This window comes from Ptychodera flava, chromosome 1 (assembly GCF_041260155.1).
Source record: "Ptychodera flava strain L36383 chromosome 1, AS_Pfla_20210202, whole genome shotgun sequence".
In the NCBI taxonomy this organism is placed as follows: Eukaryota; Metazoa; Hemichordata; class Enteropneusta; family Ptychoderidae; genus Ptychodera; species Ptychodera flava.
The window spans coordinates 29,417,840-29,434,671 of NC_091928.1; the positions used below are offsets into that span (position 1 = coordinate 29,417,840).

At 38.2% G+C, this 16,832-nt stretch overlaps 1 protein-coding gene across 3 annotated transcripts in view; it reads left to right on the top strand.

Annotated features, from left to right (window-relative positions):
- LOC139134859 (cytidine monophosphate-N-acetylneuraminic acid hydroxylase-like) overlaps nt 1–14,851 on the top strand; it is a 57,021-nt gene extending 42,170 nt beyond the window's left edge. For 2 of the 3 annotated variants that reach the window (XM_070701930.1, XM_070701943.1), the window contains exons 14-16: nt 6,504–6,619; nt 10,576–10,706; nt 12,385–13,567. In XM_070701930.1, coding sequence (XP_070558031.1) covers nt 6,504–6,619; nt 10,576–10,706; nt 12,385–12,566 — 429 coding nt within the window. In that variant the 3' untranslated portion in view covers nt 12,567–13,567. Of the gene's footprint in view, nt 1–6,503; nt 6,620–10,575; nt 10,707–12,384; nt 14,088–14,330 lie in introns of those variants that run through there. The other variant, XR_011552892.1, reaches the window with a different exon arrangement.
- The last annotated feature ends 1,981 nt before the right edge of the window (nt 14,852–16,832 follow it).

The window sequence follows — 16,832 nt, forward strand, 5'->3', positions numbered from 1 at the left end:
CTGACCACGACCACACAGCACATGCCTTGCACTATATATGTCAGTACTTTATGCATTTGACCACACCTTATACTATACGACCATGCTGACCACGACCACACAGCACATGCCTTGCACTATATATGTCAGTACTTTATGCATTTGACCACACCTTATACTATACGACCATGCTGACCACGACCACACAGCATATGCCTTAATGCACTATGTCAGTACTTTATGCATTTGACCACACCTTATACTATACGACCATGCTGACCACGACCACACAGCACATGCCTTGCACTATGTCAGTACTTTATGCATTTGACCACACCTTATACTATACGACCATGCTGACCACGACCACACAGCACATGCCTTGCACTATGTCAGTACTTTATGCATTTGACCACACCTTATACTATACGACCATGTTGACCACGACCACACAGCACATGCCTTGCTCTATGTCTGCACCTAATGGATTTGACCACACCTTATACTATACGACCATGCTGACCACGACCACACAGCACATGCCTTGCACTATGTCAGTACTTTATGCATTTGACCACACCTTATACTATACGACCATGCTGACCACGACCACACAGTACATGCCTTGCACTATGTCAGTACTTTATGCATTTGACCACACCTTATACTATACGACCATGCTGACCACAACCACACAGTACATGCCTTGCACTATGTCAGTACTTTATGCATTTGACCACACTTATACTATACGACCATGCTGACCACGACCACACAGCACATGCCTTCCACTATGTCAGTGCTTTATGCAGTTGACCACACCTTATACTATACGACCATGCTGACCACAACAACACAGCACATGCCTTGCACTATGTTAGTACTTTATGCATTTGACCACACCTTATACTATACGACCATGCTGACCACGACCACACAGCACATGCCTTGCACTATGTCAGTACTTTATGCATTTGACCACACCTTATACTATACGACCATGCTGACCACGACCAAACAGCACATGCCTTGCTGTATGTCAGTACTTTATGCATTTGACCACACCTTATACTATACGACCACGCTGACCACGACCACACAGCACATGCATTCCTCTATGTCAGTACTTTATGCATTTGACCACACCTTATACTTTACGACCATGCTGACCACGACCACACAGCACATGCCTTGCACTATGTCAGTACTTTATGCATTTGACCACACCTTATACTATACGACCATGCCGACCACGACCACACAGCACATGCCTTGCTGTATGTCTGCACCTAATGGATTTGACCACACCTTATACTAGACGACCATGCTGACCACGACCACACAGCATATGCCTTGCACTATGTCAGTACTTTATGCATTTGACCACACCTTATACGATACGACCATGCTGACCACGACCACACAGCACATGCCTTGCACTATGTTAGTACTTTATGCGTTTGACCACACCTTATACTATACGACCATGCTGACCACGACCACACAGTATATGCCTTGCACTATGTCAGTACTTTATGCGTTTGACCACACCTTATACTATACGACCATGCTGACCACGACCACACAGTACATGCCTTGCACTATGTCAGTACTTTATGCATTTGACCACACCTTATACACTGTAAAATAGCGGACGCTAGACGCGTCTTTACGCGTTCAAAATGTACGTGTCGGTGTTCAAATTTGAACGGCTAGTGTTCATATTGTTAACACTTGTGTTCATAGTATTAAAAATGATGTTCTAAACCTGAACACGTAGTGTTAACAACCATCTCCTTCAAGTGTTCAAAAACTGATCATCACAGAAATTTTACAATACTGTGAAACAATTAACAATCTTTAGTGTATTTTACTTTACAATGGCTATATTAAATTTACTACAGCCTCGCTGTCCGGCAAACGTACATGGATTTTGGTGTAACGAATTTCCCACTAAGTAAAAAATATTTCCGGTCTACAATTGCTGAAAGCATGTTTTTTCTAAAAAAGAAAGTATACAAAATAATTTTACACGTTTATTACGTGTTGAAATTTTGAAAATTTGAAAAGAAAATCAGAAAATCACCATGAACGTTTTAATTTTAACATCGGCGTGCAAGAGGCGTTCTATTTCTAAACACTTGGTGTTCAAGTTTGGTGCTTTTTCCTATCCCATGATGCATCAAAACGGAAGTTGCGACATTTTTCTTGTAAGCGCACCCTGAAGTCGTGATCGTGCGGAAGCATGACCAGAAAGGGTAAGTTTCCTCTCCAAAATAGTAAAAGGTATTGGATTTTGAAGTATCTGTATTAATATCCTTCGAAATTAATCGTGTTGTACTTTGACATAGCTTAACTACGCGAAGAAACCTTTTTTTCATTCAGTGGCTAGTATACCAACAACAAGCTGTGAATACGCGGTGATACTTTGGCCATGGCATATCGATCCATCTCACTCGGGTCAAGGGTCATCGCAACTCAACTATAGCGATAACCCTTGACCCGGCATGAGCGCGATCGATACGCCTTGCATAGTACCGCTGCGTAATCACAGCTGATATATGTCTTTCAGTAGAGACAATCGTATGTAAATCAATTGAACATTGTAGAGTATACAATGTATTGTTTCAGCATATGAGAGTTTGGCTTTTTTATTTTAATCAGTTGATGACAAAAGAAGAAGCAAATATTTTGTAACAGTATTGAAAAGAGGCACTGTATATATGAAAGTCTCCCCTTTTCCTTAACCTAATCAGCCACTTGTCTTTCATTTAAAGTCTCATCTCGCCATATTACCTATTGTTGCATTATTTTCAGGATGTAAAAAGTTGGATTTAACTGAAAAATCGAAGAGTTGTTACAGAAGCTGGTGGTACAGATAATGAAGAAGATGAGTGTACAGGTAGCTGTCTTGAAACAAGCTTGATAACCTCAGTTCATCTCTAATGTAGATTTAAACTTCCAAGGGTCAGTAACTGAATTTTGATAAGTTTCTTTTTTTCTGAATTAATCTAAGCTTTGGTAGCATGCTATGATCAACTAAATGTTGCTGGAGAATAAGCTTTCACAGACATGTAGTCTCCTTTATCAGATGCAAGGGTGGAATGAAAAATTAAAGCTGAAAGCGACGGAAAATTCAGAGTAAAAATGTCCACTCTGAATTACTGAATTTTCTGAAATTTTCACTCTGAATTTTCTGTCACTTTCTGCTTCAATTTTTCATTCCCCCTTGCATCTGATAAAGGAGACTTCACGTCTTTGGAAGCTTATGCCCCTATAAAATTTAGTTGATCATAGCATACTACCAAACCTTAGAGAATTTGTATTGTAATTCAACAGTCTCTTGTTCTTAGCAACTGGTTTATAACTTTGCTGTTAGCTAAATAGGTGGATTGTCCTAAAATTTGTACATCCCAAGGTTTTTCTTCAAAACAGCCTTTAGTATTTAGATTACAGGTCCCCAGGGATTACCCTAATCACATATGTTCAAATTATGATGAACAATGCAAATTTATATTTTTGAGGCTAGTTTTGCTATTTTTGGCAAAAATCTTCTTCTCTTTTACTGACGTCTTCAATATTTTGTAAACATGTCCCTAAGAATGACCCTAGTCAAATTTCTGCTAGTTGTGATAAAATACTCAAAGTTTCATATTTTATGGCAATTTCCGCCATTTTTGGTCAAAAAAACTTTAAAAATCTTCTTCAAAACTGCTAATTGAACAGCTTTGACATTTAGGACACAGATCTTTACTGATAGCCTTTTTCAGATTGTTCAAATTATGCATTAATTTGGAACTTTGTATTTTTAAGACATTAAAGACATTTCAGACATTTTTGAGATATGAGGGATTACCAGAATGTGGTATATTCACATTATGATGAAATCTACTTTTTTTATTTCAAGGGTGATTTTTACCACTTTTGGTGAAAACATTGGTATAAAAATTAATAGCAAGGTACAACAGAATTTGAAAGGTCTTGACGAATATGTTTTTAATTTCTGAAAAGTAGATTTTTAAAATGTCACCGATTTATTTCATTGTTTATTTAAAGATATTACAAACAGACAAAGCTTTTTGTTCATGAAGGAATTTGTGGGACAAGGAAATAGGTTTTACTCTGCCAAGGACCAAGTTTCCCCACTTTCTGCATGTTGTGCCTGACTGCGACACTTTGACAACTTGACATGTTGTGTTTACATTAATGTGGACAACTATATACCATGTGCACTTGAAAAGCCTTGACTAACTTTTTTTTCAAAATTCACAGTTGTCTATACAAAAGGAAATGTCTTTCAAACCACCTTACAACAATGAAGTATGCATTCCATAATATACGTGTATTCAACACAATAAGTGGGCCTAATTTTTTAGCTTTTTCAGATGATTTTTTGTACATTTTAAACAATTATGAACCTTAAAACGTTATCCAAAATATTTAAGTAAAACCTGTTTTTTCATTACTTTGTTCATATTTTTTTTATGTTTTTGATAGAAGGGTGTTAACACCGTTGATATTTTCCTCTGACAAATTTTACATACAAATTGGCAATGTTTATTTGCCCATTTTACAGTAAATGATTGTATTTTACTTTAGAAATGCTTTGTTATTTTTAGAATAAAATAATTTTACTGAATATCAGTGGTCTGTAATGTTAATTCAAGGCTTGAACATCCCCTGAACGCCCAAAATTAACGGTGTTCAATAAGCGCGCATCATGTGTTCTAGCCTTTAACACACTTATCGTTGAACGGCGTCCATGCGTTCAAAAAGTGTTACAGCCCTTTGAACGCGTAAATGCGTTCAATTTTTTGAACACATTTCATGTGCAACGTGTGTTCAGATATGAAACACCATGGTGTTCAATATAATGTCTGATGAACACGTAGCGTTCAAAATCTGCACACGTGTGTTCAAAAATTGAACGTTGGTTAAACACGTAGTGTTAAATTTCTGAACGTCTAGACGCGTTCAAAAAGTGTTACAAAAAGGCGTTTAATTGGTGTTCTATCCTTTAACACTTAACTTTACAGTGTACTATACGACCATGCTGACCACGACCACACAGCACATGCCTTGCACTATGTCAGTACTTTATGCATTTGACCACACCTTATACTATACGACCATGCTGACCACGACCACACAGCACATGCCTTGCACTATGTCAGTACTTTATGCATTTGACCACACCTTATACTATACGACCATGCTGACCACGACCAAACAGCACATGCCTTGCTGTATGTCAGTACTTTATGCATTTGACCACACCTTATACTATACGACCATGCTGACCACGACCACACAGCACATGCATTCCTCTATGTCAGTACTTTATGCATTTGACCACACCTTATACTTTACGACCATGCTGACCACGACCACACAGCACATGCCTTGCACTATGTCAGTACTTTATGCATATGACCACACCTTATACTATACGACCATGCCGACCACGACCAACTAAAGAGTGTGTATGAACATCATCAGGTCGGCATTAGTCAACTTGTTTCTCATGTACTACGTCTCTGTGTCTTTATGGCCATGTGAATTGTACGTGGATCGTTATGAGATACTGAGTGAGCTGTCATTGATACGTATGAATCATCACTATCAGCTACTGTATTCCCCTACACTAGGGGTGTACTTATCGGTAGGCAATTTGTACATGCATTCTGCAGACAATCGTGTGAGCATAACCAAGGGTATGAGAGTTTATTCCTATCCAGGCGGAAGGTGTTTCAAAGCACACTGTACATGCACCCTGCCAAATCTCGTACGAGTATTCATAATGGTACGAGAGTTCATATCTAGCTTGGCGGTTTGTGTGTTTAAAGCATTCGTGACCCTAACCTCGTAGGAGCAATCACGAAAGTACGAGGCATGCACCTTGCCACACCTCGTACGAGCATTCATAGATGTACGAGAATTCACATGTAATCTATCTCGTACGAGCATTCATAGATGTACGAGAATTCACATGTACTTTAGCAGCGTGTGTTTACCCAATTCGTGACCGTTAGCATGAGACCATTACCGATTTACTTTTTCTCTAGATTGCGGCCATTTTGAATTTTTAATATCGGCAAATTTTAGTCGCCACATGCATTTCTTTCACCGTGACCAAATCTGAATTGTAAACGCTTGATTGTGGAAGAACACGATCAAAAGCTTACGTGAGGAAAGTTTTAGATGAGTTTATTTGGAAACTTTGATATTTTAGGTGCTTAATAACCTCGACGTTTACCTCCACTGTTTGATGGTACAGGCGTTTACAACTGGGCACGTAATACTGCTGCAGAGGTCGGCGACAGAAATTGTGTAGCCGTCTTTCTATAGGCATTCTGTTTCTAAACGAGGTTGATGGCCTGATTTTTTAAATTTTATTTTGGTTGGGAGAGGGGAGGGGGCATGATTCCAGTATGATTTTTCAAGGTTGTCGGTCGACGAAAAATAAATTCTGACAGTATGTAAAATTTGACTGAAATGTTTGCGAATTTTTGGTGCTCTTTAAGGTAAAGAATCGAATCAGTGTGCACAGACAGACGATCAAAGAAGGCAATTACTGGGATGACTTGTACCTCGGCTTCAACAATCGCATCTCTCGATCGCCAGACACATTCCATTTCCAGTAAGTACAAACTCCGAATATCTTGACTTTTCAATGGACAAGATTCATCATATCAGCGTAATATTTCCTTCGATGCAATTTTTATAGCGTGCACTCGTCCTTCAAACTAGCAAACTTGAACGCCGAATAGTTTGCAAGTATCATGCGATGTGAACTGCGCGATGTTAAACTGTTACCAAACTATACTATTTTTTTTTTCAATACACTGGGTCGGAGGTAGACCGATCAAATTCCAAGCCATTGGTGACTCAACACCTTGACCCTGAAGAAGGCGTATTTCTATGACTTTTCGAAGGTATGGACAAAGGCGTATTTCCTTTAAAACTACCAGATCATTATTAATATATATAAATAAATATATATATTATCTATATATATATATATATATATATATATATATATATATATATATAATATATATATATATATATATATATATATATATATGACTTTTTATTACAGTTTTAGTTTGACATCCAGACACATTTATGGTGAAAGCTGAAGTATCTTGCTTGCTGAGTATTGTTTTAGTCGAAAGTTGTAAATCACATTTTTGCAGGCAACGGCGTGGCCATGGCCAGTGTCGCTTGTGGCTCGGTACACAGCGGGCAGCCCCTGTAGCTGTGACCACTGACAAGTTCTCTTCGAGTCAAAGGGACCTAGATTTACCCTGTACCAAAACCATGGCGACGCTGGCCATGGCGTGTCTCAGAGCGCGGCCTCTGGTTTGCTAATTGGGTGTGATGCTGGACGCAATGACAACTTCTCACGGCATGTCACAAAAGAAATTTTATATTACTGCCAACCTTTTGTATGACATGCTCATTCAATTCAAGGCCGAATTGTTGTTTCTCCTCTGAGTGACGCCCTCGAATGACGTAGTGTTAGTCTGGCCACAGTCTGGCTACCAAAATGAGGTTATGTGACTGCCCTTTCCAGACCGCAACGCTTCACGAACGGATATGCAGCGATCATCAGGGTAAAGTGCGCCGCTGACGGTAGAGTTAGACATAATAATAATAATAACTTTATTGACGTTATTCCCTCAAAGGTGAACATAGTCAAGAACTAATACTACAAAAATAAGAAAAGGATACTTATCAAAAAATAATAAATATATACATATATAATATATAAATATAAAAATATAAGATATAACTTTATGCATAATATGAAATGTGGGGTAATCTTAAAAAATATGTTTCTTGGATAAATGTTGTGAGGTATATCATGCTATCTGTATTGCTCATTATGTAGCAAAATTTTGCGTGCAAATCCCAGTTGTTGAAGTTTTCATTGTTGACTGCTATCGAGTCTAACAATTTTTGTCGTGATTGTGTATGACATGGACAACACATGATATAATGAAATTCGTCCTCAACTGAGTTGGTATCACACCTATTACAAATTCTGTCCTCAGCTTTTAGTTTTGGTCTCATGTGTCTACCTTTCTCAATCATCAGATTATGGTCACTTATTCTCAGCTTGGTAATGTATTTTCTGTCATTTTTATCCTTGATACAGCTTAAATACTTTTCCATTTTAAAATCCGTTTTAAACTTTCTATAAATGCGTAATTTGTTATTCTCTCCTGATGATGTCTTTTCTGCATTAACTTCATTTTTCCATTTTAAAATGTAGTCATTACTTATCTTATCTGTTAAGTTTTTTTCACACTATGTTTATCATTTTGCCAAAAATTACCAACACTCTCCAATCCTGTAATTTCTTGCATTGCAGTTGCCCAGGCCATGTTATTGTTAGTACAAAATACCATCACCTCATGGATCAAAGTATTTTCTTTCTTACTGTATGCTCTATACCAATATTTAACCATCATTTTCTTGATAAAAGTTAAAAGAGGATACCTGCCCATCTCACCTCTCACTGCTAAATTTGTTGCTGACTGATTAACTTGGAGAAGTATTTTACACAACTTAAGATTCAATTTTTCAATTGGTGTCCTATCTGAATATTTCTCAGTTCCCCAAATTTCACATCCGTAAGTTAGTATAGGCCTAATAACATGGTCAAAATATGAATCCATGCATAATTATTTATGTTAGCTGATGAACTGACAACTTTTCTAATATAAAAGAACGCTTTCAGTGCCTTCTTGTATAGAGTCTCCTTTGCAATGTCAAACTTCCCATTACATTGAAGTCATGACATGATATAGCAAGCATATACACGAGGACACGTCTATTATAGCGAGACCCACAGGTGCTTGCAACGTTTCTCAGACAGTCGATCGAAGGCCCGGGATTGAAGTGCGAGGCCGAAGGCCGAGCCTCGAGAGTAGTGAGAGTTTGTGGAGGGACCGTGATATAGAAGGTATGACTAGGCAAATGGGCGAAAAGTTCGAAACCAACACAGCCCTCGAAAAAGTAACAGCGGACTGTCGAAAATACCGTACAAAAGTACAAATCTTTACTCTGGCAACTGCATTTGAATGATGCATGCCAAATTTAGTTGCAGACGTTGTCAGTCCGCCATGGAAATGTGTATACTTTCACTCCCATATAATCCTTTGCACTTGGATGATCCCAAATGGCGGACTGGCAAAGTGATGGCAGAGAATTTCCAAACAGTGAATTTGGCATGTATCAGTCAAATGCAATTCAGGTGCCGCCAACTGGTAAATTTCATCAATTTCGCAAAATCATCACAAAACATGTTTTGAAGGCTGATATGCCGATTTTACTTATTTTTGACCTTGTCCTAAAATTTGGAGGGGAAAGTAGAGCTGTTCGTAACTGCCCTCCCACTGGCATACACGGAAAATATGCCCGCCCACTGAATTTTGATGCCCACTGCCCTCTAGTATCTATTGTTTGCCCGCTCCCCACTCCCCACAACAATTCAAGCTCCCCACTGCCCACTCCCCACTACTGAAATTCCCCCTTGTTCACTAGATGCCCATTAGGAAACACAGATCAACGCAAAACCATGCGAGCAGCTAGCAGTATACCTTGGAATATTGCTCCCCTCTAAGTTAGACGCTTAATCTCCTCTGAAGTTCTGTCAGCCACAGCATTCCCCTCCCTCTACGTAGTTTCCCGTACCCACTGTCAAAAATTTTCTCCCTGCCCGCTGAAAATAATGAAATTTCTTCCCGCCCACAGTAAATATCGATTTTTCTTCCCGCCCGCTGATTAGTTTTGAAAATTGCCCGCCCACTGAAAAACTGCGCACGAACACCTTTTTACACGAACAGCTAAGTTGGCGGCACCTGACAATTACATATAGTAAAGATTTAAACTTTTGAGAAGGTACTTTCGACCGTATTTTCGAGGGCAGATCTTTTATTGTGTCGGTTTCGGACTTCTTGCCCAGTTGTCTTGTCATACCAGTCGCTTACCTTGTTGTTCGATACATGACGGCCAGTGTGGTATACAGTATATCTTAGCTCTGCGTGACAGGGTTGTGTGTTACCGGAGATATACGGCCTCCAGTATTAACACAAAGCCCTGCCACACAGAGCTAACATAATACCATACAGCGGCCGCCGTGTATCGAACCACACAAGCGACTGTGCTTTACACTACTACCGAGGTTCGGCCTCACACTTCGATCCCGGGCTTTCGATCGACTGTCCAAGCAACGCTGCAGGCACCTGTGGGCGAGACTATGCACAAGAATGACGACGGCACATATGAAGAACATTTCCCCAATCTCACCGGTGATATGAATGAGCATGCTGAGGGCACATGTGCGTTGGATAAATATAAACAAAGCCCCCTAGGATAGGGTGAAATTTCAAAGTAGCCCACTTAGCTCAGTGTTCTTCGGTCTTTCCGCAGTTACGTTCGGAAAACAAAAGTTTGTGTCAAATATGAAATCACAGACGCAATCTGAAGTTTTAAAGTAAAGCTATAGGGTCAGTTCCATGGAAATGGTGGGCCGAAGGAGATTTCTTAATTTTCCTTCATTTTTGGATTAACCTTCCGTTTCAGATTCTGGAATCACATGCAGATTGTTCTTCCATTGGACCCACCAGACTGGCAATCTTTCTTGCAACAGCAAAAAGCCAAGAACGCTAAGACACGTGATGTGTGGAAGCTAACTGATTGGACGGTGAAAAAAGGTTATTCAAATCACATTCCCATTTACACTCTAATTTTTTTAAATGGTGTATTTACTCATTTGTAGAAAGAGGTAACCGTAAACAGCAGGTTAGAGTATTTGAGTTCCATTTTATCAAGAATGCGCGGGTTCTTTCTACAGATGAAATGTTCTGTCAACAAAAAATACATACATACACATACACAGAGACAGAAACAGACCGACAGACAGGCAGACAGACAGAGATAGACAGACACCGACGATGCATACACTGAATATATTTTAGGACCAAGTGTCTAAGCAAAAGTGACACAATTGATGTCCTCAGTGGCAAATTCGTGCCCTGATATCAAACTTTAAAAAAAGGAAAATATCAAATGCAGTGTCGTTTTGATATTTGTCATATCAACAGTCAACCAGACTTTTTCTTCTAATTTTGGCCGAACTTCCTCAGGAAACTCGACAAAGTAACTCTCAGGGAATTAAAAAAAGCTATAGGGCCATTTTTAATGTGATAGAGTTTCATGGAATCTGTTGGCCAGGAAGTACTATCCCCTTTTACTTATCAGCATCCTATGATTGTTAGGGACTGGTCAGTTTCGTAAGCCGGGGGGACCAGTAGATTATTTTTGCCGACTTCAAAAAGTGGCTGACCCCCCCAATTCCAACTTTCGAAAACAGGGTGATCGCCCTATTCCAACTTTATATATATATATATATTATATATATATATATATATATATATATATATATATATATATATATATATATATATATATATATATATATATAATCTGTATAGATATTATATCTATACATGTGTGCGTGTTTGTATACATTTGTGTTTATCTGTTTGTTGTATGTTTGTTACTTATTCAATGTTCTATGATAACTTATGTTTGATTATTGTTTGTTTCATTTAATTTGTCTAAAACCGGGGTCAAATATATGCATGGTCACCCATTCATTCAGTATCTTTCAACATGTCAGACAACATAAGCAATATCTCGTATCAAACGAACTTCATGAAAAATGGCCGACTTTGTCCCATTTAAATATTTAATGAACTTTGTAATTAGGTATATAACTCTAAAATTACAGCACCAAATTTGGTGAAACCTGCAACAGATATTCATCTGATAAATATCTAATTGTGCTATGAAACATTGAGCAGTGTCAAGTTAATTAGGGTTCATTTGCATGTTTAATGAACTTTGTAATTAGTGATATTACTCCAAAATTACAGCATTACGTTTGTTGAAATGTGCTACATATGTTGATCTGATAGATATCTAATTGTCCCATGAAGCTTTGACCAGTGTCAAGTTAATAAACAGCTCATTTGCATATTAAATTAAGTGTTGTAATTAGTGACTTTACTATGAGAGCACTGACGAAACCTGCTACATATAATGATTTAACAGATATCTTATTCAACGTTCTATGATATTGTATGTATGTATGAATGTTTGTTTGTTTATTTGTTTATCTATATGTTTGTTTGTCTGCATATCTGTTTATTAATTATTTGTATGCTTTTTTGTATGTTTGTATATTTTGTTGATTTGTTTATTTGTTTATTTGTTTGTTTGTTTATATGCTTGTTTGTAGTTTTTTCTTTGTTCCCCTGTGATTCTACGTCCATGAATTTGACTAAATTGCACAAAATACAAGCTTCTGAATTTTCTTTGTATTTTCAGAAACGTCTCCTGGTGATAAAAACTTGTTAAAGAATCAAAGACGTAATTCCAATGGTCCTCTACGCCTTCTGCCAGTGCTGGCTGGAGCCGTTGTCTTCCTCTTAGTGTTGTACGTGTGGCAGAACGAATGCTGTCTATGGGGGCGCTATGTACAGTATAAAGGCAATCTCAACCTGTTCTAATCTTAGTTCTGCGTCGCAGGGCTCGCGTAGCCGGTAACATCATGAAGCTAATGGTAACATTAAGCCTTGCCTGCCGCGCAGAGCCACCCCGATCTGTAATTGGAAAACCCGTCAGCAAATAAAAATAAAACAAGGTCTAAACTGTTGAATGATTGATACACGGGCACAAGCGGCGGACTTTTTCAAGTGATACGACAACCGTGATGTGTAAGCAAACTTGTTTCGTGATGGTTCAATGAAATCCATTAATTGTGAGCTGTTTCATGATATTTTGACTGTTTACGTAGTTTTGATTGTGAGCCAGTCTTCCACACACTTGACGTACAATAAGTGAAGGGAAGGCACAGAGATCCCCGACGATTTCATGTTCTTTAGTATTATCTACGACTGCTATTGTCGTCATGGTGAGCGTATGTGCCGTATTGCACTCTTCATGGCGCAGCAGATGTGGTCGATCTCACCCCCATTCTGCCTCTGTCAACACAACAACTTGGAACCATGAGCGGTGTGAGATTAGCAGTGCCGGGATTCTTTGCAAATGACAGTCATTATGGGGGCGCTGTCGCAGGATTATTGGGGGAGCGAGCTTCAACACTGTCAGACTACAGGACGTCTCCGCTCCTGGACCTACAGCAGATTTCACATCACCGTTTACAGTTACACACGCGTTTCTTCTGAAGTACACACAGAAATCATCTCTTGATAGCCCGGACATACAAGCTGCTGACTTATTTTAGCAATTTGTGAAAAGTATGGATGAAAGAATAGAATTCCGCAGTCGCAAACTCCTAATCTTCATACAAAAAGCCAAGCCCAGCAAAATAAGTATAATAGAGGCTCCAGTTTTAGAAAAACATACACTGGGGTACAGGAGCTCGGTCCCAGCAAAGACAGCTCACATAATTACGTTGTGTATGCCGAGCATCACGCACAACGTTCGTATATGCCTGCCTTTTGAAACCCCAATAGCTGCCAATGTGTAATAAACTTCTCTCAAAATATCCTGAGTTTTCCAAGAGTTTTCTTTGAATAAGACCCACTAAAGACTGAAAAAGTACATATAACAATAGCATAAGTGTCGAAAGTGGCATGTAAATTAAAACGTTATAACATCATTTTAGATTTCCCGCCATTTTCAGAAAATACTGATCATGTGACAGAGAAGATAAAGATTAAAGCACCGTCCCTCGGTGATTACAGCAACAGCAACAAAATGTTGGCCATCGTGTGTTTCGCATTCAAGTAAATGGCATCATGCTTGTTTCTGGTGCGATCAAGATGTGTATGTGCAGGAAATACTGCATTTTTTGTACTTTTCCGTGGGGACGCCATTTTTTGAGTGCGGCACCCGTTTTTTAAACCTTTGTGTGAAAATAAAGCATGAAAATAATGCGAAAATTCGCAGCTACTGGGGCTTTCAGAGGTTCCTGATAAATCAATATAGCGGCCCCCTGAAGGCACCTCTTTTAATACACTGGTGATAAGTTGTGCAATATCTTGCCTTTTATTTATTAACAAATTGTGACAATGGAAACTGATTAAATGTATATAGACTCGTCGGAACTGCGCCTGTGCGAGTTTCTTGTTTACAAAAAATGTATTTCGTGCACGATATCATGACGCACCTCATCATCATAGCTGAAACATTTAAATTATACGATGATAGATTATGACTGACATGTTTTAACTGTCATCAATCACCATTGTGCCTTGGATACATTGTTGCCATGGGTCGTATGGGTCCCATACGACCTTTGAGCGCAGTTCCGACGACTATATCCCTTTAAATGTATATAGATTCTTACAAAAAATGTATTTTAATGGCTCCATAACATTTGAAAATTTTGAGTAATAATTATACTGTGTAACATGGTACTCCAATTTATTGTATGGTTTTGTAACTTTTATGTAAAGAAATGTATTTTAATTTGGAACTTTTTTATTGTTTTATCAATTGAAAATTATAGTATTATGAAGCACTCTGTCTTGGCAAGTGAAAAAAGAACCGGTCATCTGTAATAAAGAAGACATCCTTATCCATGGGTAATCAATCGTACAATTTGATATACCATGTAAATAAAGAACACTAAATTGTGTAACAAAGGCTTCCTCTACATTGCCAGTCGCCTCAATGACCAGATAAATTTATACTTTTACCACATGTCTGCAACTTCATTGAAACTGGTATGATCAACATCATGAACAATATTCACAAGAGATAATTCCAAAGGCCATGAAGTATACAAATATGTAATTAGCTTTAATAAAATACTAAATTTCATTGATTGCTGTCATTGTATCACCACTTTATATAGCAAGTGTAATTGCCTTTGGTCAAGTACTTCAAGCTATATATATGCCAAACTGTGAAAGCTCAATGGATATGCAAATTATAAATTAGCTGCCATGAAATCGCAAAATATCTTTCACTAATACGATACAATTGTCTCGTCAATATACATAGTAAGTTTCATAAAACTTCTGTATTGTCCTTCCAGTCTTATGTCCCTATGTTAGAAAGTTATCATATATGCAAATTAGTAACCTGCTAATGTAAAAGTGCAAAGCGACTTTCAGTAATATTTTGTCATATCATAGATAGTATCTTCAATGAACATAGCATGTTCTGTCAACTTTGATATTTATCCCTAATTATGAGAGTTCATCAGGTATGCAACTTAGTTATTAGTTTATCTAAGCATGCCAACACAAAGGTCATGAATATTGTATCACAGTATCTCCGATCTACATAGCAAGTTTCGTCACTTTTGATCAAGTCAATCCAGATATGTATTTTTCTAATTCGAAAAGTTCATTAATTATGCAAGTTAGGGATAGCTGAAATTTGTAATTAACAAGGAAATTTGTTGCATGGTGACCCAGATTTTTACTCTTGATTTTGAAAGAGTGTTGTTGGTAGAGTCCTGAGGAAAGTTTGAGCAAAAGTTCAAGTCTTTCTTTTTTCGAAAAGGCATGTACCCTGAGATTGGCAAATGTGGCTTGACGAAACACCGGAGCTTGCATAATCAATAATTACAATATAGTAAAGTGCTAATCTTTCAAAACCGTTACATCATAGTATCTTCAATGTGCATAGCAAGTTTCTTCAACTTTGCTTATCTGGCGCGTCATGTCGTAACGATGTGCCGGTAAAATCGGTGTTTGTAATGTCGGATATGTGGAAATAAAGCTTCATTTTGAAAGTTAAAACAGAAGGTCAGGCCCGTGCATTTCCAATTCCTATTAGCATCCTTACCTACGTATCCACGACGTTTGTAAAGATTTGCGTTGAATGGAAATATCAGGTATGTTGAATCCCCTATTTTGACACTCTCCGTTCTTCGTCCTTCCTTTGATTTTGTCAGTGTCGTTGTGTCATAAAAATTGTAAGAAGAAGCGATTCATCTGTTTTAGATAGGTATCTGGATATCAAATTTAATCCACGGTTTTGTTGTCAGGTATGCACTTGTGTGTTCATCGTTCATGGTAACACCGAGACACTTTCCACTGTCCATTTTATTCGGCCAATACAAGATAACAATGGAAAATGGTCTAGCAACAACGCCTGGCTTTTGTACAATCATGGTGTACCTTCCCCTGTGTAATGGACTGTAATTACATCTGTGTCGGATGTGTTTCCGCTGTATATTAAGGTAGAACGCGCCTCGGAGACAGATATTTGAACTCTCAAACTTTTATTATTCTTTTCTGATCTACCACTTGCGGCGGTTCATTTTAAAGCGCTTGGTGAAAGAAAAATTTTCACCATCTTTGTTTTTCGAAAATCGAAGATTTCGTTTTTCCTAATTGAATAAACACAGGTATGGAGGCCATTTTACATTTCAAATCTCGGTAAATTTTGTGTAATTTGTTTCTCTAGTACCAAACTTTGCACGGTGGCCCCTGATTTTTATTGTTGATCTTGATCTTGTTGAATGGTTGAAAGATTCCTTGAGGAAAGTTTGTGCAAAAGTTATGGCTTTCACGTTCGAGGCGCATACTACCTTAATCCGGGCATGTACCCTGGGATTGGTTAATTTGGCTTTAGAAACACCGGAGCTTGCATAATCAACAACTTTCGCTCTCTACGAGAGTATGCTTAGACTCAAAACATCGAACTACATTTGCGTGATTGATAAGTGGATCATGTTTTCCTTGAGAGAGATCTTGAACTTGTCAAAAACCTCATGGAAAATAATGGCTTTCTCCGTTGATACAAAAACCTTATTTTGTTCCACATTTAGGTACAACAAACATCTATAGTTT